Below are 27,956 nucleotides of genomic sequence, written 5' to 3'. Positions count from 1 at the left end.
TGAATAAAAGAAATAAAATTTCTTTCTGACTGCCAGGAGACACAACCAGCCCAGTTCCACCCCACAGACTGCTCCAGGCAGCTCTGCAGCTGAAAATCCTCCTCCACAAGAGCCAGGTAAGGCATCTTCACCTTTTTACCTGCTTGTCTCTGCAGTGAATGCAGCCAGAAACTCGGGGCAGGAGCTGCTGGACCTTTCCTGCATAGCAACTCTGATATCTGATCGTTTTTAATTCTGGGGGTGCTCCAAGGATGCTCATCCCAAAAGGGAGAGCAAGAGAAGAGCTTTGAAACATCACCCAAACTTCGAGGTTTTCCCAATTCTAAACTGTGCCTCTACCAGGACTTATTTCAGCTGGCAGCCAACCTGCTCCAAGGAGATATTTCAATGCTGGGCTTTATTTCTTTTCTGCTGGCTGACAGATGACAGGGTTCTGCTGGCTCTCAGAGACAAAGCCATTATTTCTGAGCACAATGAGTTCTCCTCTGTGGGCAGCATCCCTGCCACAATAAATCACAGGCTACATCCAGCCATTGTCCTGGAGCCAGGCATCTGCTGATTCACCAGGGAGAGGCTGCTGGGTTGGGCTTTTTTTTTGTTTTAATGTCACCCTATAGCTTCAGATTTAAGTAAAAAGTGTATCATAATCTCATTTGTTGGCATTTTGACTGGAATAATGGACACTGTTCTGGTTACTAAACTGACCATTTTACACATGCATTATAAATCTTGTTCAGGTCGGTTTTCCTGTTTAGATTAATTTATACACACAGAAGAAATAGATTTTGTATCTGTGTTAGCTGAACATTGAAACTCAGATGACACCAGGTAACAGCTCTCTTTCCAGACTCAAGGTTCTTTATTGTATTAAAGCCAAAAAAGTAAAAAATAAAAGATATTTTAAGCAGTCTTGGAGGAGTTTTGGAGCTGCTCCTCACACAGAGGAGCTGATCATTTCTAACCTGCACTTCAACGCACTACAGGTGATTCCAGATCTGGAATTGCACTTCCACTGACACAGAACTGCCTCAGATATTTTATTTTATGCACAGGCAAAGGATTCAGGGCAAACTACAAACCCTGACAGCCAGAGGGAAGAGAATTTCCCTCCCATCCCAGATAGATGTGGATATAGAAATATATATATTTTTATAGATATCTATAAGGATGTACCAGACAGAGATGGAGACCTTGTTTCCACGGCAACAACTCTTAAGACAAATCCCTCTAAAGATGCTGCCACGTCCTGCTTGGCTCAGATTGCTTTAGGACACGGAGTTGTGTTCACATTTCACATTTGGTGGAGCTGTTTAATTCCTGCAGGAGAGCCCCAGAGCTCCAGCTGGGAAATCACTGCTCCACTGCACATCCACTCCCTGGATTTCTGAGAGCAGCAACCATGGGATCATCTGTTCAGGTGACCCAGAGCATTCAATCCCATCAATATTAACGCCAAAAACTGTGCAAAAATTGGGCAGGTAATATATTCTCATATACTACTATCAGGTTCATATATATATATATATAATTTTAGGTTATATATTCTCATGTATTCTTATGAGCACAAAGTTTTTGAGGTTCACATCACTGGTGGCAAAACAAACACAGGCAGAGGGGAAAAAAATACAATTTCTGACAATTTCAATCTTCAGAATCAATTCCTTCAGAAGGAGGAGTTGAAGGTCAACTTGACATTATGGCAACTATGACACAGCAACCAAACTTCTGAGCAAGGTAAAAATGGCATTGAAGAGTCTCATCCCAGGTATTTATTCCAGATTCTCCGGGGGAAATATGAAGACAAAAATATTCAAGTGCTGTCTCCCAGACAGGTGAAGCACCAGCTCAAATATTTGCTGTCCAGAGCTGGAATCTCTGCCCTAAATTCCCCCCAGAAATGAGAATTTTTCCCAAGAAGAAAAGCAAAGAAAACCCCAGAGCTGCTCCCTCTCTGTGTTCAGGAGTTCTGTGCAGTTTGGGATGTTTCATGTCTGACAAAGCACTTTTGGAGTAAATATTCACATGTGGGGTGAATATTCCCACTAAACACACCCCACAAAGAGGCTTGGCTGCTCAAACCCCATCCCTGCAGGATCCAAGGGTAAAATTCCCTGATTTGAGGTTTTTTCCAAGCTGTAACCCTGCCACACTGCGAGCTCTTTACACTTCCAAGTTCCAGTAACAGGAGAACCTCCTCTGCAAAGTTCCAAAGTAAGCAAAAAGGGAAAAAACCCTTTCAAAGTGGCCCAACCCAAACAGCAAATGCCTCATTGCTTCATCTGGTTCGTGTCTACGTTGCTTTGGGGAGAGAGGATGTTTTCCAAGAACTGAAAACCCCCACAGATCCTCAATCTCTGGAAGAAGAAACCCCCAGAGCTGTGTTCACCTTTCCAGGATTGCAAAGAGGAATTAAGCTTTAAAAAAGCTTTTAAAAAAAGCTCTTTTGTAAAATGAAGGGCTGATAGAAAGTGGGGTGAACCAGCAGATGAGAATTTCAGCAGGCGCTGATTAAATGATGAATAATTTAATTGAATGTGAGATTTAGGGGGAAAATAAATAACAGAGCAACCCCACTCCACCTCCCAGCGTGGAGCTGCCTTTGCCACAGAGCTGCAAGGTGAGAGTGAGAGTGTCAGAAATCAAAGCAGCTCCGTCCCCTCCGAAGCAGTGACCAGAACAGGGACCTTGCTGCACTGCCAGGATGATGGATTGCTCCATTCCAGTGACCAATCAAGGCTGCTCGAGATAATCAAAATTAATGATTCTGCAAATAAGTCCTTTACAGTTGCTGGTGCTGCTCACACAGAAAATAAGGGGTTTCTTGGGTTTTGTTTGAGTTGGGTTGGGTTTTTATTTTTTTTCACTTAGCACAGCAGAAGGAATAAAGCTCTTAGATTCTTGGCATGTTGGTTCTCCACCACCAAAATGGACAAAATAATAGTGTCTTATAGCCATGGTGTAAGAATAAATACATTAAATCTATGAGGAAAAACTACATTAAATCTATGAGAATAGCTACATTAAATCTACAAAAAGAATTACATTAAATCTATGAGAATAACCACATTAAATCTACAAAATTAACTATAATAAATCTTAAAAAAATGCCACATTAAATCTATGAGAATAACCACATAAAGGTACAAAAAGAATTTCATTAAATCTATGAGAATAACTACATTAAATCTACAAAATTAACCATGTTAAATCTACAAAAAATGCCAATTAAATCTATGAGAATAGCCACATTAAATCTACAAAATTAACTACATTAAATCTACAAAATTAACTACATTAAATCTACAAAATTAGCTACATTCAATCTACAAAAATTGCCACATTAAGTCCTGTGAGTCCCCTGCCTGTTGCAGTTTTATGGATGTCAACCAGGTAGATCCTACTCGGAGCAAGCCTAGTTGTAAAGAAAGAGTAAAATGCTCAACAACAAGGAAGATTCCCATTAACCAATCTTAGTTAGCTGCAGAAATTTCTGCAAACAGAAACGAGAGATCACTTAAATCCTAATTAAATGTATAGATTTGTGCTTAGCAGTGCCCCTGCCTGCTGCAGCTCTGTTTGCCATATGGACAGCCAGGAGCATTTCCCATCCCTGGGTTCTCCCGCTCCTCCTCAGCTGCTGGGATCAGAATTGCTGCCTTCACCCTCGCCTGGAGACCCTGTTAACCTGAATCTGGAGAGGAAAAATGAAAGGGAAGTTTTCCCATGGGTTTTGAGGCAGAATGGTGACTGGGAGAAGGAATTGGTGTTTATCCTTGGAACACTGAGTGTCCAAGCAAAAAGCCACAAAGGAACCTCTGCTCTGCCCCCAGCACCTCCTCCTGAGCTCACACACAAAACTTGGAGTGCAGAGGCACAACCGGGCATTTCTGCCATGTGAATTCTTGCAGTGAGAGGAAAACACCCCCAGCCCACCCTTCCCTTCTCCCGGGGTCTGTCTGCAGCGGGGTGAAACAAAACCCACGGGAATCCCACCCTGCCCTCGCTTTTAGTGCCTGTGCCAGCTGTTCCCAGCCACATTCCCATCAGGAATTGTGTGCACTGCCTGCACCAACCCATAAATCAGCCTGTTTGCTGATTTACACTCTATGAACACTTCTCCTTCATCCCACCCCAAAGCTGCCGGCGCTCTGGGAAACTGGAGAGCTCCAGCAGGTTCCCAACCCCCTGCGAGGGCAGCGGCCGAAAAATGGGGTGGCTGCAGGGGTAACAGGATCCCGGGTGGAATTCAGGGATAGCAGAGTCTGGGTGGAATTCAGGGATAACAGGATCCCAGGTGGCATTTAAGGGGTAACAGAATCCCGGGTAACATTCTGGGATAACAGAATCCCAGATGGCATTCAGGGCTAACAGAACCCTGGGGCTAACACAATCCCGGGTGGATTCTGGGCTAACAGAACCCCGGGTGAGTTCTGGGCTAACAGAACCCCGGGTGGCATTCATGGATAACAGAATCTCGGGCTGACAGAACACCGGGGCTAACACAATCCCGGGATAACAGAACCCCGGATGGATTCCGGGCTAACAGAATCCCGGGGCTAACACAATCCCGGAATAACACAATCCCGGGTGGATTCCGGGCTAACAGAGCCCCGGGGCTAACACCATCCAGGGATAACTGAACTGCAGATGGAAATCCAGGGATTCAATTCCCCGGGTGGATTCAGGGCTAACAGAACCCCGGGGCTAACACAATTCCGGGATAACAGAACCCCGGGTGGATTCAGGGCTAACAGAACCCCGGGGCTAACACAATTCCGGGATAACAAAATCCCGGGCTAGCAGAGCCCCGGGGATAACACCATCCCGGGATAACAGAACTGCAGATGGAAATCCAGGGATAACAGAACTCCGGATGGATTCCGGGCTAGCAGAGCCCCGGGGATAACACCATCCCGGGATAACAGAACCCCGGATGGATTCCGGGCTAACAGAATCCCGGGGCTAACACAATCCCGGGATAACAGAACTGGAGATGGAAATCCAGGGCTAACAGAACCCCGAGGATAACACAGTCCCGGGTGGATCCCGGGCTAACAGAGCCCCGGGGCTAACAGAACCCCGGGTGGATTCCAGCCTAACACAATCCCGGATGGATTCCGGGCTAACAGAACCCCGGGGCTAACACAATCCCGAGATAACAGAACTCCAGATGGAAATCCCGGGCTAACACAATCCCGGGCTAACACAATCCCGGGCTAGCAGAGCCCCGCGTATCTCGGAGCCGCCGCCGCCGCTCGGAGCGCCTCCAGCCCATCCCATCCCATCCCTCCTCCCTCCGGAGCATCTCCCTGGCGCTGGGAAGGGCTCGGGGCTGAGCTGCCCAGCCTGAGCATGGCTCGGAGCAGCCGGGCAGAGCCGCAGCCTCCCGGAGCCGCCCGCCGTGCCCATCCCGTGCCCCCGGAGCCGCTCCCGGGCACCTGCGAGGGTGCCAGCCGGGATTCCGTGAATGGTGACAGCGGTGACAGAATCTCAGCCTGGATTATTTGAATGGTGGCAGAGGTGACAGGGTCCCAGCCTGGATTCCCTGAGAGGTGACTGAGTCCTCCGAGGGTCCCAGCCCGGATCCCTTGAATGGTGACAGAGGTGACAGAGTCCCAGCCCGGATTATTTGAATGGTGACAGAGGTGACAGAGTCCCAGCCCGACTGCCCTGAGAAGTGACAGAGGTGACAGAGCCCTGCGAGGGTCCCAGCCTGGATTCTCTGAGAGGTGACAGAGGTGACAGAGTCCCAGCCCGGATCCCTTGAATGGTGACAGAGGTGACAGAACCTGCGAGGGTCCCAACCCGGATCCCTTGAATGGCGACAGAGGTGACAGAGTCCCAGCCCGGCTCCCCCTGCTGCTGACGGAGCCCAGCGCCACGCAGGGATTATTCCGATTATTCAGGGAGCACTTTGGGAGCGGGCAGGGGAAGCGGCTCTTTGCCCCCCTCCTTCCCTGCCTGCCAGGAAGGAGCTGCCCAAGCTGGTCATGAGACTTTTCCAGACTTCCCAAAGAGGCTCCTGAAGTTGTGGCGCTGCCCCCAGAGCAGACGCGCAGGCTCGGGAGATGGAGAATGAGCTTGGCAAATCTGTGGACAATCAAATGGACAAATACATGTAATAATTTGGAAGTTTTCTTGCTCTCTTTGCTTTTATTCTGCTTCCTTTTTTTTTTTTCCTTCTCGCTATCCTGATGTAGCCGCGCTGTTAACCCTTTCCCCTCCCTGATTTAGCGTTACAATAATGGGGAAATCAGAAAGCCAAATGGATATTGTGGAAAAATCGACCAAATCTGGGAGGAAGCCCTGGAGCTTTGCGGCCATCGGGCTGGCTGTCCTGCTGCTCCTCATGACCTGCGCTGCCGTCGCCCTGGTGATCCTCTATGCCAGCACCAGAGGTAAGAACCCGGGAATAATCTGAATTATCTTCCCCTTCCCTCTGCAAACAGCAGAAAAAGTCCTTTTTTTCTTTTTTTTTTCTTTTTTTTTTCTTTTTTTTTTCTTTTTTTTTTCTCAGAGCTAAATGAAAACAAAACCACAGGGAGACCATGAGGTCACCTCTGTGTGGGACTGAGCTCTCCCTGCCTTGTGCACAGAGATTGTGCTAGCTTTCACTTAAATTTTGAATTATGCTCCATGTGATTCTATGCTTTTCTTTAATTCCATGCAGTTTTCAGAGCTGTTTTGACAAAGCTGATGTGCTGTTTTAGAGGGAAGGTGTGTGCCTGTGTGTGAGGGCTGACATTTCCTCATTTTATCCCAGCACAAGCCAAGATTCATTATTGCCAGGGTTTTTAAAGCAACAGCTGCTTTGAGACATTTCTAAAAACAATCTCCCTGAAGGGGAAATTGCTTATTACAATGTGAAAGCTTAAAAAAAAACCAAAAAAGCCACTTGCTGCTGAGGAAAAGGAGACTTTTCAAATATTCCATCAGGCAGTTGGATCTCTAAGTGTGATTTGCTTCAGTGACTTGAATGCAAATATCTTGCCAGCAACCTGACATTGAGGCACGTTAGTTTGAAGTGTTTTTGCCTAAATATTTAAATATTTTAACTGCAGAGCACGCTTGGTAAAACCAAAGTTTTCCCACTGGCACAGCAAGCGCAAAGCCCCACTTTGAAACCCTGTGAAGCATCAAATGCTGGGGAGCAGCTCTGCCTCGTGTTTGTCACTTCCATTAAAGCCTCTTGGGCCGGGAGCTTTGTTAAAACACAGGAGAGTGAAATTAAAGTGGGAGAAGCGAAACTGGAGCAAAACACAGCAGCAAAACACAGTCTGTGCCTCCCCTGCTGCAGGGAGCTGCATTTCCAGCACTTGTGAGTGAAACACTGCACAATGCTGAGCAACAATTCATGAAAAAAGCCTTGTTATGGTTCACTTTTTTGCTACCAGCAAAATCTGAGTGTTTGGTATTCATGAAGTTCACCAGAAAGTTGATTCTATTAGCTCAGGAAAGGAGAGGAAAGAAATTCCCCAGAGTCAGGTCCTGGAGGAGGAGTTTCTGCATCAAACACTGAGTTTGGCATTGGGTTTTGCTGCCTGCATGCAGAAAGGATTGGAGAAATCTGTCCCACATCCTTTGCTGGCTGCAGACAATGCAGAATTCAGGTATTAATAACATTTACCCAAGTGCTGGTCTCATCCAAATCCAGAGGCAGGGTCTGTGCTCATTACATGTGTTTAAGGAAGGCTTATCTGTGAGAAAACAGGTCTAAAACTTAAATATTTCCTCATATCTGCAATTAAACTTTCCCTGGAAGTGTTCCCCAGAGTGCAGGGCTGGTGTTCTGCTGCCCTGTGCTCCTCACACCCCACCAGATGTGTCCAGATGTGCCCTGGAGCCACTTTGTGCCTCTGCCCCCATCCCTGCCCACAGCTGGAGCAGCCTCCAGCTTCGGGTGATTCCAGGTGGGAAAGGAAATTCCAGGTGGGAAATGAAATTCTAGGTGGGAAATGAGATTACAGGAGGGAAAGGAAATTCCAGGTGGGAAATGAAAATTCTAGGTGGGAAATGAGATTACAGGAGGGAAAGGAAATTCCAGGTGGGAAAATGAGTGAGCAAAGATCTGAGACTGTGGAGCCAAGGAGGGCAGGGCTGGTCATGGCCAGAGGCTGGGGCAGGAAAAGTCCTGAGGAATAAAAGATCAGAATTGACAGAGGAACAAAGGAGAGAATTTTCCAGGTAAACTGAGATCTCTCCCTAAGCCATTTCCCATGGGTTTGGGTTTGGGGCAGAATTTCAGAGCCCTGGAATTCCAAATTCTGCTCATCCTGCTCAGTTACAACCACGAGGCCTTGGGGAGGGGAAGGGAGTTCAGACCTCACTCAGAGCAGAAACTGAAGTGAGACATTGTCAGGTTATAGTACACAGAGAAGCTTTGATTTTTAAATTAAAGATAAATAAGTAAATAAATATATAAATATATAAATATATAGATATATAAATATATAAATATATAAATATATAAATATATAAATATATAAATATATAAATATATAAATATATAAATATATAAATATATAAATATATAAATATATAAATATATAAATATATAAATATATTATCCATTTCAGTCCTGCCTGGTCCCTGGGAAACAATGAGAAATTGTCTCCGCAATATTTAACAGATTCTACCACAAAATTTTTGGAGTACAATTTATTTCTTCCTCACTTTGCTCTTTGCTGTTGCTCCTTTCCTTTTTGCCCTTGAACTACTCATTTCTTTCCCTCCAAGTATTTTATTTCCCCCTTGGAGATTCAGTGGGCTTTTAGGTTTGGTTTTTGCCAATTGTTTAATTATGGGAGGGTTTAACAAACTCCACAAATTTGGCTTGGCTTCATCCAGCACACAAAAAAACACCAACAAATGCTGAAACAAACACCAAAAAAAAAAAAAAAGAAAAAAAAAAAGGGGGGGGGGGAAAGGAAAAAAAAAAAGAAAAAAAAAAGAAAAACAAAAGAGAAAAAAAGAGAAAAAAATATAACTATCTCTATGAAGCTTCCCATTGTTCCAGGTATTTTTCTCCTCCCCTGTTCAGGTTTCCAGACACAGAATTTGAGCAGGACATCCCAAATTCAGGGCAGGACACAGAATACACAGAATTTTTCTGTTGCAGATGCGCTCCCACCCAGCACAGCCAGGCTCAGCTGAGCCCTGAACATTCCCCAGCACAGTGGGGGCTTTTTATGTCATTTCCAGTGATGAACTTCAAAGCCCTCTTTTCTCCCCCACTGTTTTATTTCCCTCTGAATTGCTGTAATCTTGTTTGCTCTCATGTAAAGCACTTTTACTTGCATTGAAAGTGATTATTTGGTAACTCTTTTCTGCAAACGAGGATCAAAAACAAAGCTTAAAAATGGCTGAATCTGCTGGAAAGGACCAATATTTTGTTTTTCAGAGTGGAACCACATTGTTGCCTATTTGATATAAGTAGTAAAGCATTTGATATAAGGGTAGTAAAGCAAGGCATCCAGTTTTTTAAATGGGAAATCAAAGCAGCAAAATGAATTTCCTTCTCCCAGGCCAAGGAGATCCCTCAGATCCCTCAGCCTCAGTGGCTTTGAAGATGCTCAGAGCATTTTAATAATTATCAAAAAAAAGGATCTCACACTTTGAGGAGGCTGTGGAGGCAGTTAGCAGGTAGAAAAGATGGTCTCATTCTCCTTCCAGGAGAGATAAAACTCACTGTCAAGGCTGTTGTAGTGCTGCTGCCAATAAATTTTCCTCAAAAATCCCCAGATTTCTTCACAGTTGTCATCTGATGTCTTTGACAGGCACCAACATTTCACTCTCCTGCTCTCAAAGCACTGAGCTGTCACCGGGATTGGGCTCTGGTGAGTGATTTTGGGAGGAATTCCCTTCCCAAACAAATGATTCCATCTGCTTTCCTCCTCTCCCTGCAGGTTCCCACTATGGCACCAACTCGGGCAGCGTCTGCACCACCCCTGGGTGTGTGACAGCAGGTAATGGGGAATGGGGATTCCTGCTGCTCTGGGGAGGCTCTGTGGGCTGGCACTGAACCTGAAAAAGGGATAATTCAGAGTTTAAGGTGAAAAGGAGTGAGACTTCCCCTTGGGTAAGGAGTATCATTCATGAGAGGCACAGGAAAATTGCCAGGGTGGCCAAGGCCATGGAGTCACCAACACAATCTGTGTCTGTAAGCAGAATAAAACTCCCTTTAGAATGAATTTTCTCTCTCATGGGGCATTCACCTTTTTATTTGTGGTATCTACACCTCAAGAGAGGTGAGGGTAAAGCACAGATGTTCCCAACAGTCCCATGGGAACACTGATTTTTTTGGGCAATGCCTGAACTGGACCCCAGGGGAGCACTGGGCACTCTTCCCTGCAGGAGTTTGTGCTCTTCTGCCATCCAGATGTGCAATTCCACATCTGCCATTCCACATCTGCCATTCTCCATCTGCCATTCCACATCTGCCATTCCACATCTGCAATTCAGATCTTCCATTCCACACCTGCCATTCTCCACCTGCCATTCCACATCTGCCATTCTCCATCTGCCATTCCACATCTGCCATTCCACATCTGCCATTCCACATCTGCAATTTTATATCTGCCATTCCATATCTGCCATTCCACATCTGCAATTCTTCATCTGCAATTCACATCTGCCATTCCACATCTGCCATTCCACATCTGCCATTCCACACCTGCAATTCTACATCTGCAATTCCACATCTGCAATTCAGATCTTCCATTCCACACCTGCCATTCCACATCTGCCATTCCACACCCACCATTCAGATCTGCCATTCCACACCTGCCATTCAGATCCCTTTCTAAGCAGAAAACAGGACTTCTCAAGTCATAAAATGCGAGAATGAGTTTTGCCAAGCAGCTCCTTGAGTGTCCCCAGCAGTGCCAGAGGTTCCTGGGCATTCTGTAGAATTCAGCTCTCCACTTTTGCTGCCCAGCTGCCAGAATCATCCAGAACATGGACCCCACAGCTGACCCATGCCAGGATTTCTACCAGTATGCCTGTGGGGGCTGGCTGAGCAGGCACGTGATCCCAGAGACCAGCTCCAGATACAGCATCTTTGACATCCTGAGGGACGAGCTGGAGATCATCCTCAAAGGTAGGCATGGAGCTGCTCCATCCCCAGAAAGCTGTGCTTATTTCAGAGCTTCCTCACTGCACCTCAGACAGAGAATTAAATCTGTACAGAAGTGTTCATTGGGATATTTTTCCCTCTGGTGCTTTTATCTCTCCCATTTTGTGGGGACATCCTGTTCTTCCCACTAAAAATTATCCAGCAGTGATTGGGTGCTGGCTCCAAAAGGAGCAGGACAAGCTGTCTGCAGGTCCTTCACCTGACACTTTATTTCATTAATAGCATGAAGAGCTCTCCGGTTTGACAGTAATTGCAGCCCACAATTCACAGCCCTGAGTCCTCAGGGATTTCTGTAAAATGATCAAAGGTCCCCAGGGCACAAATCTCACTGCAATGGTTCCTTCCCCAGGTGTGCTGGAGACTTCAGACCAAGGGGACAGAGAAGCATTTCAGAAAGCTAAAATCCTTTACAAGTCCTGCATGAATGAGAGTGAGTGTCATTTCCCATCAATTCCCCTGTTCAAAACCAGCTGTACAGAAAAACCGAAGCATTTTAAACAAAATCCAGTCAATATCTGTCTAATCCACATGGCCTTGCCTGGAAAATTCATCTTCAGATGGATGAAAATGCCTTGGTTTTTCATTAAACCTCAAAATACCCATTTGGGATGTGGAAAGGGTGGATGCTGGGTACCCACCCTGGTGTGGATGCAAAGCCTTTCCTTCAGAAGGCACAAACCTGGCCCAGCTCATCCTTCCCAAACCAACCCACTCCAAATCATCCCTGGAAGTATTGCAGAAGTTATAATTATTATATATATTATAATATATAGGTATATATATTATATTATATTATATTATATTATATTATATTATATTATGCATTCTATTAATATATAGCGGTAATAATTATATATTATATTTATTATATTATAATATATTATAATTATGTATAATTATTTTGTTATTTTCTATTATATTATCATTAAGTGTTATTATTATGCTGAAGTATTTTCATAACTTTTCTGAAGACTAACATAGGATGGTTTCAGGATATCTCTTATTTTTTGCTGTGACACATTCAGTTGCAAATTCAAGCTGTTAGGCCCGTTACCTATTTTTCCTGATTTTATTTTTGTATGAAAACAATGCAGAATTTGTCTTTCTTTGCTCCCTCAGGTCTCATAGAGCAAAGGGATTCCCTGCCCCTGCTGGAGGCCCTGAGGATGGTTGGAGATTGGCCAGTGGCTTCTGCAGACTGGAGTAAGACCAAAGGTAATGCTGGGCCTGGGAGGGCTCATCAGAATTATTTACTGATAATTGTCATTGTCACCAAAATAAATCCTTCCATTTTCAGTTTCTCTTCCCAAACACAAGTCAAGGTTTTAATTTAATATACACATTGAATACTCATTGATCCATTTAAACAGATCTCCAAAATTTCAGCTTGTGAACTGCACAGCTTCAATCAGTCTGACACAGATTGACAAATTAACTCTGTTTTATTTTTTCCCTTTTATCTCCCAGAGCCAAGCTGGAGCATGGAGGAAACCCTTTCCATCATGAACTCCAGGTTTAACAAACGAGTCCTCATCGACATGTTCGTGTGGAATGATGACAGGGATTCCAGCAGACACATCATTTATGTAAGGAAAAAAAAGGACAGGGAAATTTTTATATGCCAGAAAATCCTAATGGATCGTTATTTACACTGCAGACAGATGAGCTTCCCATTGAACAATAGTGGTAAAATGTAGGTAATTTGTATAAAACTCTGTACCTTGAGAGTCAGATCTGTCTCAAAGACATATTGGGAAATGTTTTATGGCAGCAGAATTTTTGTTTCAGCAAAAGAAATAAGGATCAATGGAGCTTTTGCTGATTTACAGCATTTAAGGGCTGTAAATTCTTGTGACTTAAAAAAAAAATGAGGATGAGGTTTAATATATAGCAGGAAACCATGGGTTTAAAACACATAAAGAGTATTTCAGAGTTTGTTGATGGATGGTTGTGCAAGAAGTTCAGCCTTAAAGTCACGCAATGTAGAAAAGTTACTTAAATTTGTTCTTGGGTCTTCATGGATAGTGAAAGAATTTGCTTTATAACCCACATTAAGATCCACCCTGTCCTTACCTGGAAACCCAGAGATAAGAGCTGTACCCTCCAGTTCCTGCTCACCACTGACCAGAGAAATGCATTTTCCTTCAGATTGACCAGCCAAGTTTGGGGATGCCATCCAGGGACTACTACTTTAATGGGGGCAACTATCAAAGAGTAAGTATCCCTTATTTTGATATATTCTGTGCCACTAAAACAACTTTATTCCTTATCCCTGTTCCTTCAAAAACCCCAATACATGAATTTTCACACTATGCAACAACCACAACTAGGCTGTGACATTCATTGCTATGTTTTTTTCCTAATTAAACCAACATCTTGTAAAGTTTACAAAAACAACAGTATAAATACTAAGCTGGGCAACTCATGAAGAAGGTTATGAGAAAATAAAATTGTGTTTTGTAGCTTAGGCAGTCTCTCATTTTGAAGAAGAGCTTCACATTTTCAGTGCAGATTTGCTTGCATCTTCCTCTGAATCCCTGATGCTCAGCAAGCAGGAATCTGCTGCCACTTACCCTCCCCTTCCCCCAAAATTACATGAAATTGTGAGAGATTATTTTCTAGCTGCTTTCCCCTGCCAATGCTCGGGGCAAAACCACTGATTCTGCAAAAACAGTTTCTGTAAATACACAGAAAGCTCTTGCAAACAGAGCCAGATAATTTGTCTGTTTCCAAGATGAAAATACTGCTTTAGTACATTTTATTTTCCTCAATTATGCCTTGCTAACAAAGAGCATTTGCAGCCCAACATCAAACCAATTTTCCTAACAAGAATGGAAGGGAATACAGAGGGACAACAATCAGCATTTGAGACTCTTTTGTCTCATGGTTGTAAAGGCAGATGAAAACATCAGTGGGAAGAGTTTTCTTCTCACTTCAGCGTGTTTGGCTACATTTTATATAGAATTTAGCTAAAATATAGCCCTGTGAGGATAATAGGGGATTGTCCCCACACATTCTGGGCACCTTTAGGGACAAAACAATCTGGAAATGGAAAAGTGTGGAAAGCTGCTGACCTGGGAATCTCCCCTGCAATGTCACCTCCACAGCAGCACACAGAGCACAAAAAAGGGATATTTATGCATTGGGGCATGAAGGTCAGACACACATTGACTTGGAGGAGGTAGGAAACCAGGTAGAGTGCAGAGACAATCCTAAATTAGAGAAAGAAAACCAGTTCTGCTCAATACAGCTTTAATTTGAAGGCACAAAGCAGGGGGGCTGAGGCTGTGCTTTTAATCCTAATGACCAAGGAGGAGACACAACCGCTTTTTTATTTGTATTTACCAGCTCGCTGCCCCCAGACAATGAGCCCAGCTCTGATGACCCAAACTCCCCCTGTGCTTAGTCCAGCATCTTTTGGCAAAACTCCTCCTGAGGCCTGGGGGAGTCTGGCCTGATTAAGGCTCAGCATTCAGCCTAAAACCACAAATCATCATCTGTAAGTGCCCAGACTCAGTTTCACCACAGTTTCACTGTGTTTATCTGGCTTCCAGGCTCTACAGAGGGAGAAAAATATGTGAGGAGGAGAACAGGTAGCATGGAGTTTTCCTGCATCAGGGATCAGCACTCCCTCAGCAGCCAAATGTCTTTTCAAGGCCCTTTCTGAGGCATAAATCAGTCAGAGCCTCCCCATCAGGAATAAAGCAAAGGTGCCACTGGGAACTGTCTGGAACAGAGCTCTCCTTTCAGACACTAAAACCAGACCTGAGGAGATTTATGGTATTACTTTCAGAGAACTCAAACCTTCCCTGTTCACCCTGGAATTTTGGATCGCTGCTCCCATAGTGTAACTCAAAGCACAGAGCCTCCTCTTTGCCCAAGCAGTAATTCTAACCCAGAATGCCAGGCTTGCATGGCACCAGAGAAGCAGGATTTTTGTTTTGAGGCTGGCAAGTGCCCTGTAAGGTATTCATGACAAAGAGAATGCTTTGCTGGATGGGAAATGTGAAGATGAACCACAGAAAGAGTGAAGAGAGATGTGCTGGTGTTCACAGGGGTCTCAGGTTGAGGGAAGAGATGAGGATCTGACTCCATGTTTCAGAAGGCTTAATTTATTATTTTATGGTATATATTACATTAAAACTATACTAAAAGAATAGAAGAAAGGTTTCATCAGAAGGCTAGCTAAAAATAGAATAAAAATGATAACAAAGGTTTGTGGCTCGGCTCTCTGTCCAAGACAGCTGACTGTGATTGCATATTAATTACAAATATCCAACATGGGCCAATCACAGATGCACCTGTTGCATTCCACAGCAGCAGATAACCAATGTTTACATTTTGTTCCTGAGGCCTCTCAGCTTCTCAGGAGGAAAAATCCTAAAGAAAGGATTTTCCATAAAAGATGTCTGCGACAGAGAGATTGTTTACAAGGGCCTGGAGTGACAGGGAAAGGGGGAATGGGTTCAAACTGACAGAGGGCAGGGTTAGATGGGATATTGGGAAGGAATTCTCTGTGAGGGTGAGGAGGCCCTGGCACAGGGTGCCCAGAGCAGCTGTGGCTGCCCCTGGATCCCGGGAAGTGTCCAAGGCTGGGTTGGACAAAGCTTGGAGCCATCTGGGATAGTGGAAAATGTCCCTACCCTGGCAGGGGTGGCAGTGGATGGGCTTTAATGTCCCTTCCAGCCCCATCCATTCTGGGATTCTATGAAATGATGGACAGCAAACCTTTCCTGCCTGTTCTGTGTCCGAGTGCAGGTGAGGGAGGCTTACCTGCAGTTCATGATCACCATCGCCAAAATGATCCGCGAGGACAAGAATGTGTCCAGGAATGATTCCTTTGTCCAGGAGGAGATGGCAAAGGTCATGGAGCTTGAAACAGAGATTGCAAACGTGAGTAGAGAGCTCAGGAACTCCTCAGGAGGCTGGTGGGGACAAGGGGTGAGGGGGAAGAGCCTCTTGCTGGTTTGTGCAGGAGTTTTCAATGCAGCAGAAAAGCCACAGACCAGAAAAAGTGAGAGAAGAAGAATTTCTGTGCCATGAGCAGCCCAAAAATCAGAGCCTCTGTGCCTCTAATTCTGCCCGCTGTGCTGCTCCAGTCCCAGCCTTATTTCTATTTGGAACTCTTCTAAAGCAGGCTAATTCACCTTCTGCTAACCATGCATTGGGATAACACCAGGGCAGGCTCCCTTGCATCCTTAAAAACCTACAAAAGCACCCTAAAAATCCCCCAGAAATCCTTCCACTCTAAAGAGGACAGAAGGAACCACTTGGTTAACATATCCCTGAAACATTATTGGTTCCTGTACTGAATTTTTGGAAGCAGCACTGGGCACAACCAAATGATTTTTCTTTTCCCAAAATGAACTGGTTAATCTGAATATTGTTAGAGTGTGTGTGCATGTGATTTCAGCCATTGATTCCTGTAATAACCTTGTGAATGTCCTCAGGCCACCACCCCAGCAGAGGAAAGGCACGATGTGACCTTGTTGTACAACAAAATGACCTTAGCAGAGCTGCAGGAAAAGTTTGCATTCAATGTAAGTGTTTCATGAGCAGTCTCATCCTTCAGGGTCTCTTAATTACTTGCCAGTTGGAAATGGCTTTGTGAATTGATCAGTGCTTCAACAAAGAGGTATAAAATCATTCCCATTCCTGATTTTACCCTCAGAATCTCTTTAAAAGCTGCATTCAAGGCCATAAGACTGTCAAAAGTTACTGAGGTATTTAATCATCCAACACTGGAATGTCTCTCTGTTAAATTCTGCCTAGGAATTTAACTGGACCTTCTTCATCCAACGTGTCATGTCTTCAGTGAGTGTTCAGGTGGACCCAGAGGAGGAGGTGGTTGTGTATGGGATGCCTTATCTGCAAGAGCTGAAAGCAATTATCTCCAAGTACTCAGCCAGGTAAAGAAACTGCAGGACAGATAAAACAAAAGTCACAGAAGGATTGCTGAAATGTCAATTATTGGACCCCCTTTGCTAGTTCTGAACTTCTGAGGAAAAATTGCTCTCCTGTAAAATACAGAAAATGCCTTTGGAGGTTTCAGATTCCAAATACTGCAGTACAAGGTGTCTCACTTGCTGCTTGCTTAGAAAAGGTTAAATGGGAAGGAAAAAACACATGACAGGCTTAGCTCTTGTTACATTCTAGAAGAAAAATAAGAAATGAATCCCAGAGCAGACACGACAGCCCAGTCCTCAGGCTGGATGACTGCAGTTAAATGAGACGCTGTGACACCCAGCACTGGCAGCAATGATTTCCTTCCTTGTCTCCATCCAAAATTCAGATTCCCCTCTGACTGCCTGCCCTAGGGCTGGTTTTTAGAGGGGGTTAAACTCAGCTTTGCTTTCCCACACAGCACCATCCAGAACTACCTCATCTGGCGGCTGGTGATCGACCGGGTCAGCAGCTTGAGCCGGCGCTTCAAGGACGCTCGGGCCAGCTACAGGAAGGTATTTCCTCTCTTCACCAAGGGGAGAGCACCACTGCCCCTTTATCATCACCAAACCCAGCCTGCCCGGCACAAAAACCCAGCCAGGGCTTTGGAAAGAGATGAACTTTAGGCTCCCTCCCAGCCCAAACCATTCCAGATACTGGGATTACATCGTGGAATGCTCAAACACGCCCAATCGCAGCAGTGGGAAACTTTGGGTTAATTTATGCAGTGTTTGGGTTAATTTAGGCAGTGATCTGAAACCTTTATATATTTAGGCAGTGCTTTGAAAGCTTTGGGTTCATTTTGGGTGGGTTAGTTTAGGTGGTGGTTTGAAACCTTTGGGTTAATATAGGCAGTGGTTTGGAACCTTTGGGTTAATTTAGGCAATGCTTGGGTTAATTTAGGCAGTGATTTTAAAGCTTTAGATTAATTTAGGCAATGGTTTGGAACCTTTGGGTTAATTTAGTCGGTATTTGGGTTAATTTAGGCTGTGGTTTGGAACCTTTGGGTTAATTTAGGCAGTGATTTTAAAGCTTTAGGTTAATTTAGGCAATGGTTTGGAACTTTTGGGTTAATTTAGTCGGTATTTGGGTTAATTTAGGCCGTGGTTTGGAAGCTTTGGGTTAATTTAGGCGGTGCTTTCAAAGCTTTGGGTTAATTTAGGTGGCGGTTTGAAACAACTGGGTTAATTTAGGTGATGCTTTGGAAACTCTGGCTTAATTTAGGCAGTGTTGGGGTTAATTTAGGTCATGGTTTGAAAGCTTTGGGTTAATTTAGGCAGCACTTTGAAAGCTTTGGATTAATTTAGGCAGTGGTTTGAAACCTTTGGGTTAATTTAGGCAGTGGTTTGAAACCTTTGAGTTAACTTGAGCAGTGGTTTGAAAGCTTTGGGTTAATTTAGACAGTGGTTTGAAAACATTGGGTTAATTTAGGCCATGGTTTGAAACCTTTTGGTTCATTTATGCAATGTTTGGGTTAATTTAGGCAGAGGTTTGAAACCTTTTGGTTCATTTAGGCAGTGGTTTGAAAGCTTTTGGTTACTTTAGGCAGCGGTTTGAGAGCTTTGAGTTAATTTAGGTGGCAGTTTGATACCTTTGGGTTACTTTAGCCAACAGTTTGAAACATTTGGGTCAATTTATGTAGCGTTTGGGTTAATTTAGGTGGTTGTTTGAAGCCTTTGGGTTAATTTAGGCAGTGTTTGGGTTAGTTTAGTCAGTGTTTGGAACCTTTGGGTGGACGTGGGCTCTGTTGCTGCAGGCCCTGTACGGGACGACGCTGGAGGAGGCGCGCTGGCGGGAGTGCGTGAGCTACGTCAACAACAACCTGGAGAACGCGGTGGGAGCCATGTATGTCCGGGAGACTTTTGCTGGTGAGAGCAAGAGGATGGTATGTAGTTTACCCTTCATACTACTGTACATCCACTCTGGTGGCAGCTCTCTGGTCAGAGAGAGAGAGGAAGCTCAATGAGCTTTGCCGTGAGTCGGTCTGGGAAGTTTTAGGGAGCTGGAGAGAAAGAATTCTGAACAATCTGCACCTGGTGTTTTGTAATAAGCTGTTTACAGCCCATAAGGTTGTTTGGAAATGGGTGTCCTCTTAATTAGCTAATGGTGTTTTGATTAAGGGACCAATCAGGTCCACCTCTAGTGGACTAGAATATAAAAAGGAATGGGTTTTCTGAATGCCTTGGGAGGCTGTGTTGCTCATGACTCAACAACAACAACACAGCCACAATGGCCCATTCCCTCTGCCTGGGAGAGTTATCCACCAGTCAGGAAGATGCAAGGACCCATTTGTGATGCTCTTTTATGTCATTGTTATATTAAGAACAACATTTCACTCCAAAATCTCAGAAGGCATAAAGTAAAATTTTATTACCAAACTCCCCATATTTACAGGCAAGATTGTTCACTCAGAACCTGATTGGTTCTCAAACAATATTTCTCATGCCATTGGATAGTTAGGAACAACATTTTCTTGTACATTTCTCTCTATAAAGTCACGTACAACATTCTACATGTTCCTAAATACCAGGTGCACAGACCAAGATAAGAATTGTTTTCATTCTTTTCTCTGAGCTTCTCACAGCTTTTCTCAGAACGATGCCAGGGACAGTTATCTGTTTCACTCCCTGACGAAAACTGTCACATCCACACTTTGAGGTGCTCGGCACCATGGTTTAGAGCACAGAATTTGGAGACATGGCCTTCCAGCAGGAAGCTTTTCATCCCTCCCTAGCTGGGAATAGGGCATGGCAATGATGAGTGTCTCCCTGGCTCTCTTTCAGGTCCGAGATTTAATAGAGAAGATCCGCGAAGTGTTCGTGGAGACCTTGGATGAGTTACAGTGGATGGATGAGGCATCCAAGGAGAAAGCTCGTGAGAAGGTCAGACACAACAAAGAACTTCAGTTTTCCCTCATGAACATGAAATATTTGGAATTTTGTAGTATCACCATATCCAGTTTCTCCACAAACAAGAGGAAAGGAGGACATTATGATCCTGTTACATTCTCCTTTCCTTTCAGTCCTTTGTTAGCCCACATCAATAAAAATAAATGCCAACTGGATGTGACGCAATTCCCCCAAAAAAAACTTTTCCAACTTTTAATTGACCTCAGGACCATCAGCACCATTCCAAAGCCAAGGAAAAAACCCCAAACATTTAACTATTCTTTGTACTGAAACTTTGGTAAAAACAACCCAACAACAGCACACTGACAAAACCCACAATTAAGAAGAAATATTCAACTCTTTTCTTCCAGGCAATGGCAATCAAAGAACAAATTGGCTACCCAGATTACATTTTGGAAGATCACAATGAGAAACTGGACCTGGAATATGCCAATGTAAGTGTTTTGTGCACATCTCACTAAATCCCTCAAAATAAACCCCTGTCTTTGCTTTCTTCCCACTGGAATATTTGTACCTGTGCAACTGCCCTTTTCAAGGACATTGAAATAAACACATTAATAAATAATTGGTGCAAAGAACCAACTCTTCAGTGAAACCATGCAACCAAAACGTCCTTTAGAGGACACTCAGTGGGATGAGGAGTTCCTCTTCCTGCTCAGCTGACCAATGGATCCCTGTTTGTGCAGTTAAACTTCAGTGAGCACAGCTACTTTGAAAACATCCTGGAAAACCTGCGAGCTGGAGCCCAGAAGAGCCTGAAAAAGCTGAGAGAGAGAGTTGACCAAGATATGTGAGTTTCCAGACAGAGCCACAGACACAACCTAAATTCTGGGTTCATGGTGGGGGTGTTCAGCTCATGCTGTGGGTACCTGGGAATGCCTGGGGCTGAGATAATCAAGGAGTTAAACAATTCTAAGATAAAGTGAAAAATGCTTTTCCTTTTAAATGTTGTGTGTTTGGGATGAAAGCTGCCCATAAAGAAGCCACCAGGTATTTCCTGGTATCAGGAATTCTTCAGCTGTGACCAATGCATCCTTTTTCCTACATGAATTCTTGCCTTATATAATCTCTTTATAAGGATTTTTCCTTCTTGTTACAAGGTTCTTCCTTCTCCTAACAAGGAAATTATATTTCTTTATATATCCACCTATACATTCCTGAGAATATATATATATATTACACATATATAGATATATAGTACATATATGTGTATATATATACATACATATACACATAGATATAGATATATAGATATAAATTAGATAGATATAAATTAGATAGATATAGATAGAGAAATATGTAGATAGATACAGATATAGATATAGATATAGATATAGATATAGATATAGATATATAAATAATCCTCAAAAAGATTATATCCTTACAATCCTTTCCTAAATACCTTGCACTTTTTAACCAGAATTAAATTTCAAAAATATCTAGGGGAAAAAAAACCATCCTATCTAACTGTGTGCAACATTTATTTTCAGATGGATAATTGGAGCTGCAGTGGTGAATGCATTCTATTCCCCCAACAGGAACCAGATAGGTAGGTTTAAACACTTTTATCCAGCTGGTTTTATCCACACAACAGTTCAGGTCTGCATCCAGAGGCAAACCTGCCTGTGCCCATCCAGGAATTGTGGGCAAGGCTCAAGCACTTTATTGATGAATATTCAGCTCCCCAGTTTTTACCCCTGTCACTGAGCAGCCTTGGGTTTGAAAGCCTGGTCCAGCACCCAGAGAATGCCCCCAGTGTGTCCTGGGCTGCTGAGTTTTCAGCCCATGGGGCAGCTCTGCATTTGCCCTGTGCAATGGCACTGCTGAGAGCCACCCAGGCTGCAGAAATTAGGCTGAGCTTAATGTAAATGCTGCTTGGGCCTCAAACAGGGAGATGCTGCAGCTGCAGATGTGCTAAATTAAACCTTTATTAACTTGTCATTTTCCATTTATCAAGAGAGAAATGATTTCGCATGAGGCATGAGCTTGTTTCTAATCATTTTATATTTTCTGTTCCTTCCTGACCCTTACACCAAGCAAACAATCTGCAAAATTAAGCCATTTTACAGCATTTCCCTCTTTCTCCCTGTCTTTGCAGTTTTTCCTGCTGGGATTCTCCAGCCCCCCTTCTTCAGCAAGCACCAGCCCCAGGCCCTGAACTTTGGAGGGATTGGGATGGTTATTGGGCACGAGATCACTCATGGCTTCGATGACAACGGTGAGGAGATGACTGAAAAAAATGGTTTTATTTCAGCTAAAACTCATTGCAGGAATGGCAGGGATTAAAGTGCACTGGGACTGAAATCCCTGCACAGCCACATCCAGCTCAGCAGCTATAGGAGCACACTGGGAACACTCTGTGCAACGTTTTGCAAGGAGTGTTTCCTGAACAGAGCACGAGAAATAAGCAGGCGTTAAAACAAAATTGAGGCAATGACAATTCTTAGGAAAAAAGTGTTATTTTTTGTAGCATCATCAGATCAGAAACACAAAGCAAGCAGATCCATGGGCTCCTGAATACAGTGAAATCTGTGAACAATATTTTTTGGATAGAACAAATGTCAGCAGTGTCCTGAAATCCCAGGAGACTTTGTTTTTTGACCCAAATGCTTGAAATAAACTGGCTTTTTTAAGTTTCTCAAATGCCATGTAAATGAATTTGGGGGAAAAGCTCACTTCTGACTCTACAAGTCAGGAGTGTCTTCCACGTGGTTTTTTTATGCTCAATAAGTTTGTGCAGATGAGAGAAACTGCCTCAGAAACTGAGTTCCAGAGCAAAGAAAAGCCTTTTTCTAGCCAGAAAACCAAGAACACAAAGTCCAGAACTGCGATTCCAGCTTTTAATTCTCTATAAACCTCAGTTCTGTCATGTGGCCACACAGAACCTGCACCGTAGAGCTGAGGGAAGGTTTTGTTACACCATAACTGCAAAATCCACTTGGAAATAAAACCAGGCCTTGGAGCTATACCTGGGCTGCTGATTGAACAGGAAATCAGGGAATAACAGAGACCACAATTCCACTGCCTTGTGACAAAGAGAACAAACTGTGCCCAAAATATTTAACTTCAAGGAGGAAAGAGGGAGTGCAGCTCCAACATCCCGGCTGCTACACTGCAAGAGTTTTAAAATCTTGCTCAAAACTTTCCTTTTGTCCCTGGGTTTTCCTGCAGGAAGGAATTTTGACAAGGATGGGAACATGCTGGACTGGTGGAGCAACTTCTCAGCGCTGCATTTCAAGGAGCAGTCCCTGTGCATGGTGCACCAGTATGGGAATTACACCTGGGAGCTGGCAGGGGGACAGAACGTGAGTGACAATAACAGCCACAGCTCTGGCTTTGCACAAATATTGAATTTAACAGGGGATAAGCATAAACCCCAGCTACTATAGGACTGGGATGAACTGGGGACTCTGGTGCGGCCCAGAAAGCCCAGGGTCTGTGTGCAGTGATGTTCTATCCATATGATATTATATTTGTGTTACATATTATATTATATTATATTATATTATATTATATTATATTAGTGTTATATTAGTGTTATATTTGTGTGTGTTCTCTTCCAACCTACAGCTCTTACCCTGTGATTTCTCTAATTTCATTCTCTCCTTTCTTGTCCCAGCACAAAGTCACAGCCTCCCTCTGTTCCAGGCATGTCAGGCTGTTGTATAACTGGCCTGTCATTCTTTTTTTTTTATTTTATTTTAATTATTATTTTTACAGGTCAGTGGCATAAGCACATTAGGAGAAAATATTGCAGATAACGGAGGAGTCCGACAGGCTTATAAGGTAATCCTCAACTTTAAAACCTTAACTTTACCTGTTCTGTGACCTATTCTGTGCTAAAATTTGACAATTATCATGATATTAGCATATTCCAAAAGCTAAAACCTCAGCTGCACACCTGGAAACTCATGAGCCCATGGCTTGCTGCCTTTCTTGCGCCCAGGAGCAGCCCAAGGGTGGAGCTCAGAGAATGTTCTTCCCTACGAAGAACCCTAATAGATATCACAGTAAAACCTTTTCTCTGTGGTGTTAAGGGTGTTTAGACAACACCCTGAATTTGAAATCAAAATTCCAGCCTTAAGGGACACCATTCCAATTAATTACCTCATTAGGATTGTTCTAAAAGCCATGACAGATGTGGAGGGGATGTGCCTGCACATGGAATCCACGGATGTTCTGTGGTGCTGGATCTCTTTTTTCCCCTCATTCTCCCTTCTGTTTCATGCTTTGGGATTGTCTCAGCACCTGGGAGGCTGCAGAAACAGAATGTTGGGAATTAACAGCATGAGGGCACATTAACTTGTCTCCATCATGTCAATATACCTAAAAAAAGCAAATTGGCCAATTAATGTGCAACAATAACAGGTAATGGATTTAACATTGAGCAAGGTTGTTATCTGCTATTTAATGAGCAGTTACCTGAAGAGAGAAAATCATCACTGTAGAGAAGCAGAGAGATTTAACACTTTATTTACAGATACAAATTCCTGTAGAAAGAGACCATGAAGTCAACAGTGCTTATGCTGACAGCTTTTTCATAAAATTCTCTGCACTGTTTGTATTAGAGACAGAAAATGTATACAAATACAGAAGGGAAGCATGCTGGTTAATGCATATGGTGAATAAAATCCCTCCTCCCATTCAAAATCCTCCTGCTGCTGCTCTGAGTTGCTCTGTGATCATTTCCAGGCCTATTTGAAGTGGCTGGAACAGGAAGGGAAGGAGCCAAAGCTGCCTGGACTGAACATGTCCCACAAACAGCTTTTCTTCCTCAACTTTGCCCAGGTGAGAACACACAGGGCTGTGCCTCAGGTTGTGCTGGAGCAAACCCCTGGGGGCAATCAAGGGCACATAGATCTGTCCCAGAGCACCAGACCTTGATAAAATAAAAGCTAATTAGTAAATAATTACATCTATTCTGCCTCTCTATAAAACATACCCCAGTGATATCACAGCAAACTGGGATGCTTCTTAGGAAAGCTGAGAAGTTCCCAACATGAATTCCCTTCAATACTGAGCCATTAATGATGAATCTCCCTGTGCAGGTTTGGTGTGGTTCCTACAGACCAGAATATGCCAGCCAGTCCATAAAGACAGATGTGCACAGCCCTCTGAAGTACAGGTGGGTTTTTGTTCATTGCCCATATTACCTGTATTTCCTAAAGCATCCCATATTCTGAACTGCAATCAAGTTCTGAGGTGTAGGAGCATCAGAGGTGGGACAGATGGACATGAGAGATCTCTGAAGGCAGGGCTTGGAATTTGGGGTTTGTTGTGGAGGGCCTGGGTGCTGGGAGCTGCCAGCCACAGCTCAGAGCAGGCCCCAAAGAGGGAGAGGGACATAAAGAGAGTGGTAAAGAGAGAATGAGAGAGTAAAAGAGAGGATCAGAGGGTGAGGTTCCCGTTACAATACAATAAATCTTCTTCTGGTCTTGGAATTTGAGGCTTATTGCAAAGGGCCTGGGTGCAGGGCCCTGCTGGGAGCTGCAGCCACAGCTCAGAGCAGGCCCAAAAAAAAACAGAGAGAGGTAAAGAGAAAGAAGGCAAGAGTGTGGTAAAGAAGATGAGAGAGTGAGGAGGAGTAAAGGAGAGAGAAGTTCCCTTTACAATACCATAAATCTTCTTCTCTGTTGAATATTCTAATTCCCACTAACCAATCTAGTACAATATAAAAATCCTACAGCATTTCCATACAGCCTATAAGAATCATTACATTACCATACTGTGTTTCATTTTAAACCCTAAAAAATCCTCTTTGGGCCCCTTCTGCCAAGCCAGTAGGGTCTGCTCAGACCCTTGGGCCTCTCTGCAAGCAGAGGGTACTGTGTAATTAAATGGGGATTACCTTCAGCTGACCATATCATTGTTTTCCAGTTGTTCAGTAACTGAGGGATCTCAAAGCTTGCTTTCATTTCAATCTCACTTATACTTTCCATATTCTCAAAATCTTTTGCCAGGCACTCATATTTATAAGCCTTTCCTGTCTCATCCTCCCCAACATGAGGCCCCTAACCACTTTCTGTTCCCCAGAGCAGCATTTTCCATGTAAATGAGAGTCCCTTCTCTTTGTTTAGGGTGATGGGCTCCCTGCAGAACTTTGAGGCCTTCTCCGAGGTGTTCCACTGCAAGAAGGGCTCGGCCATGCACCCCGCGGGGACGTGCCGCGTGTGGTAACCCACTATGGCGCTCTGGTGCCACCACAACCAGCTGCTGGCAGGGATGTGCCCGGCGTCCTGCTCAGCCCCAGGGGCAGCAGCAGGGGCAGCTGCTGCAGGGAGAGCCAGGGAAGCCCTCAGCTGTCCCAGAGCCGCTGGGAATCTCACAGGGATGACGGGGATGGAGCCCAAGGCTGGCAAAGCCGCGCTGTGTCCCCGGGCTCGAGGACTGTTTCCAAGGACATCCTGACTGTTACTGAGACTCTGCTTCAGGGTTACAAGGACTCGTTCTCACACAAGGAAACAAAACCAACAAGCAGCCACGAATCTATTTTTCAGGAAGGAATAATAATTTTAATAAGCCAGCCCCGCTTTCTGGGGGCTCAGCAATGCTGTCTGAGACTGTTCCACTGCTCCGTTTCCAGTGTTCTGCTTCTGGTTCTGGTGCATTTTTCCCCCAGAGCAGGTTAGGGCTGGTGTAAACTCTCGTGCTTTCTGTGCCCCTGCACTTTGATCACTGCTTTGTGGTTCATGGATTGCTATTTGTGGTGACAGTGAGCTCTGTGTCAAGATGCCTGTCGCACTCTCCTCCTGCACTTGAGTTCCTCTGCTCCAAAGAACCCCCTTCAAGTGAGGCATCACTACAATTATCACATTGTAGGAGTACAAATTCTGTCTTTATGGTTAAATTACAGGGTCCCACCCTTCAGAGATATATTTAAAATGATGCTTATTCTTGTAGAAAGTGTATAAAATACCTTTTGCCAAATAGCAGACATGTATCCATGGAAACAATTAAGCTGGTTTTAATCCTGTGCCTTTTTATTTTGCCATAGGCTATTTTTCAGTATTTACAATTGAAAATGTAACATGTATTAATTTTTAATAAAATTTAAAAGAAAAAAAAATCATGGTGGTGAATTCAGCAAGGATTTCCATATGGGGGGCTTTCCTTGGTAAGCATCCTACTATAATGAGAATATCTTAAATTTCAACATTTAATAGTGAGTTTTGAATATTATTCCAGCAATGCTTTTCTTTTTAGCATAGGAATCATTTGACAGCAAGGCAGTAACTGCCTGTGTGACTGGAGATGGGCTATTAAAGGTTCTGGCACATGCAGCTGCTAAAGGGATAACTAAAATGTGCCTGGAAGGGTTAATTCCAATGAATCAACACTTGCACACATGGAAGTTCCGCTATTTTTTCATGTAAGTTTATCCCATATTGTAAGAGCTGAAATGAGAGATGTGGGATTCCAGGCAGCTCCTCAAAATGCAGTTTACTGTATACAAAATGCAGTTTATTCTATCCAAGATGTCACAGCAGTCCAGCAATGCCCACACACAAACTGGAGATGAGAGAAATGGCCCCGAATTCCTGCTGACCACTGTGTCACCTTGTCACAATCACAAAATGCTTCAGCCCTAAAGGAGGTTCTGCACCCAGAGGTGTTTTGCTGCACTTTAAATCGTGGACAGTGAGAAGAAGCTTTATTAGATGCTGAGGAAAAGAAGATCCTGATATTTCCCAGAAGGAAAGGAAGCTTTTCCCTCTCCCATGCTGCCACCTGGTGACAAATCCTGCTCCAGCTCCTAAAAGACCAAATTTACATCCAACAGGAGCAGCTTTCAGCTTCTTCGAACCACAGCTGGTGCAGACATCAAATCCTGCAAAATAATTCACTTTTAGTTGGTGGATTGCTGATCCTGGTGGATGCTGCACCTCAGTCCCTGGCTGTGCGGAGCTCCCTACAGCAGCTGGGATTTGGGACAGCCATTCCTATAAACCAGAGTGTCTGAAACACCTTAC

General features: G+C 43.9%; 1 protein-coding gene across 2 annotated transcripts; it reads left to right on the top strand.

Moving 5' to 3' along the window:
* Positions 1–49: 49 nt before the first annotated feature.
* Positions 50–27,001, top strand: MMEL1 (membrane metalloendopeptidase like 1). 2 transcript variants are annotated; one of them, XM_064730805.1, is made up of 23 exons: positions 50–116; positions 6,235–6,398; positions 9,906–9,965; positions 10,937–11,098; positions 11,484–11,564; positions 12,254–12,349; positions 12,602–12,720; positions 13,283–13,348; positions 15,893–16,027; positions 16,585–16,674; positions 16,907–17,043; positions 17,499–17,592; positions 18,834–18,962; positions 19,861–19,959; positions 20,337–20,420; positions 20,673–20,776; positions 21,477–21,535; positions 22,085–22,204; positions 23,158–23,291; positions 23,707–23,772; positions 24,679–24,774; positions 25,035–25,111; positions 26,064–27,001. In XM_064730805.1, the coding sequence occupies exons 2-23, from the start codon at positions 6,245–6,247 to the stop codon at positions 26,161–26,163; spliced, it is 2,262 nt and encodes a 753-aa protein (XP_064586875.1). In that variant the 5' UTR covers positions 50–116; positions 6,235–6,244; the 3' UTR covers positions 26,164–27,001. The 2 variants fall into 2 exon arrangements, with proteins under 2 accessions (XP_064586875.1, XP_064586874.1); XM_064730804.1 differs by lacking the exon at positions 50–116 and adding an exon at positions 5,332–6,118.
* The last annotated feature ends 955 nt before the right edge of the window (positions 27,002–27,956 follow it).

The sequence above is a fragment of the Zonotrichia leucophrys genome, chromosome 21 (assembly GCF_028769735.1).
Source record: "Zonotrichia leucophrys gambelii isolate GWCS_2022_RI chromosome 21, RI_Zleu_2.0, whole genome shotgun sequence".
In the NCBI taxonomy this organism is placed as follows: Eukaryota; Metazoa; Chordata; class Aves; order Passeriformes; family Passerellidae; genus Zonotrichia; species Zonotrichia leucophrys.
This window is presented reverse-complemented; position numbering and strand designations above follow the sequence as displayed.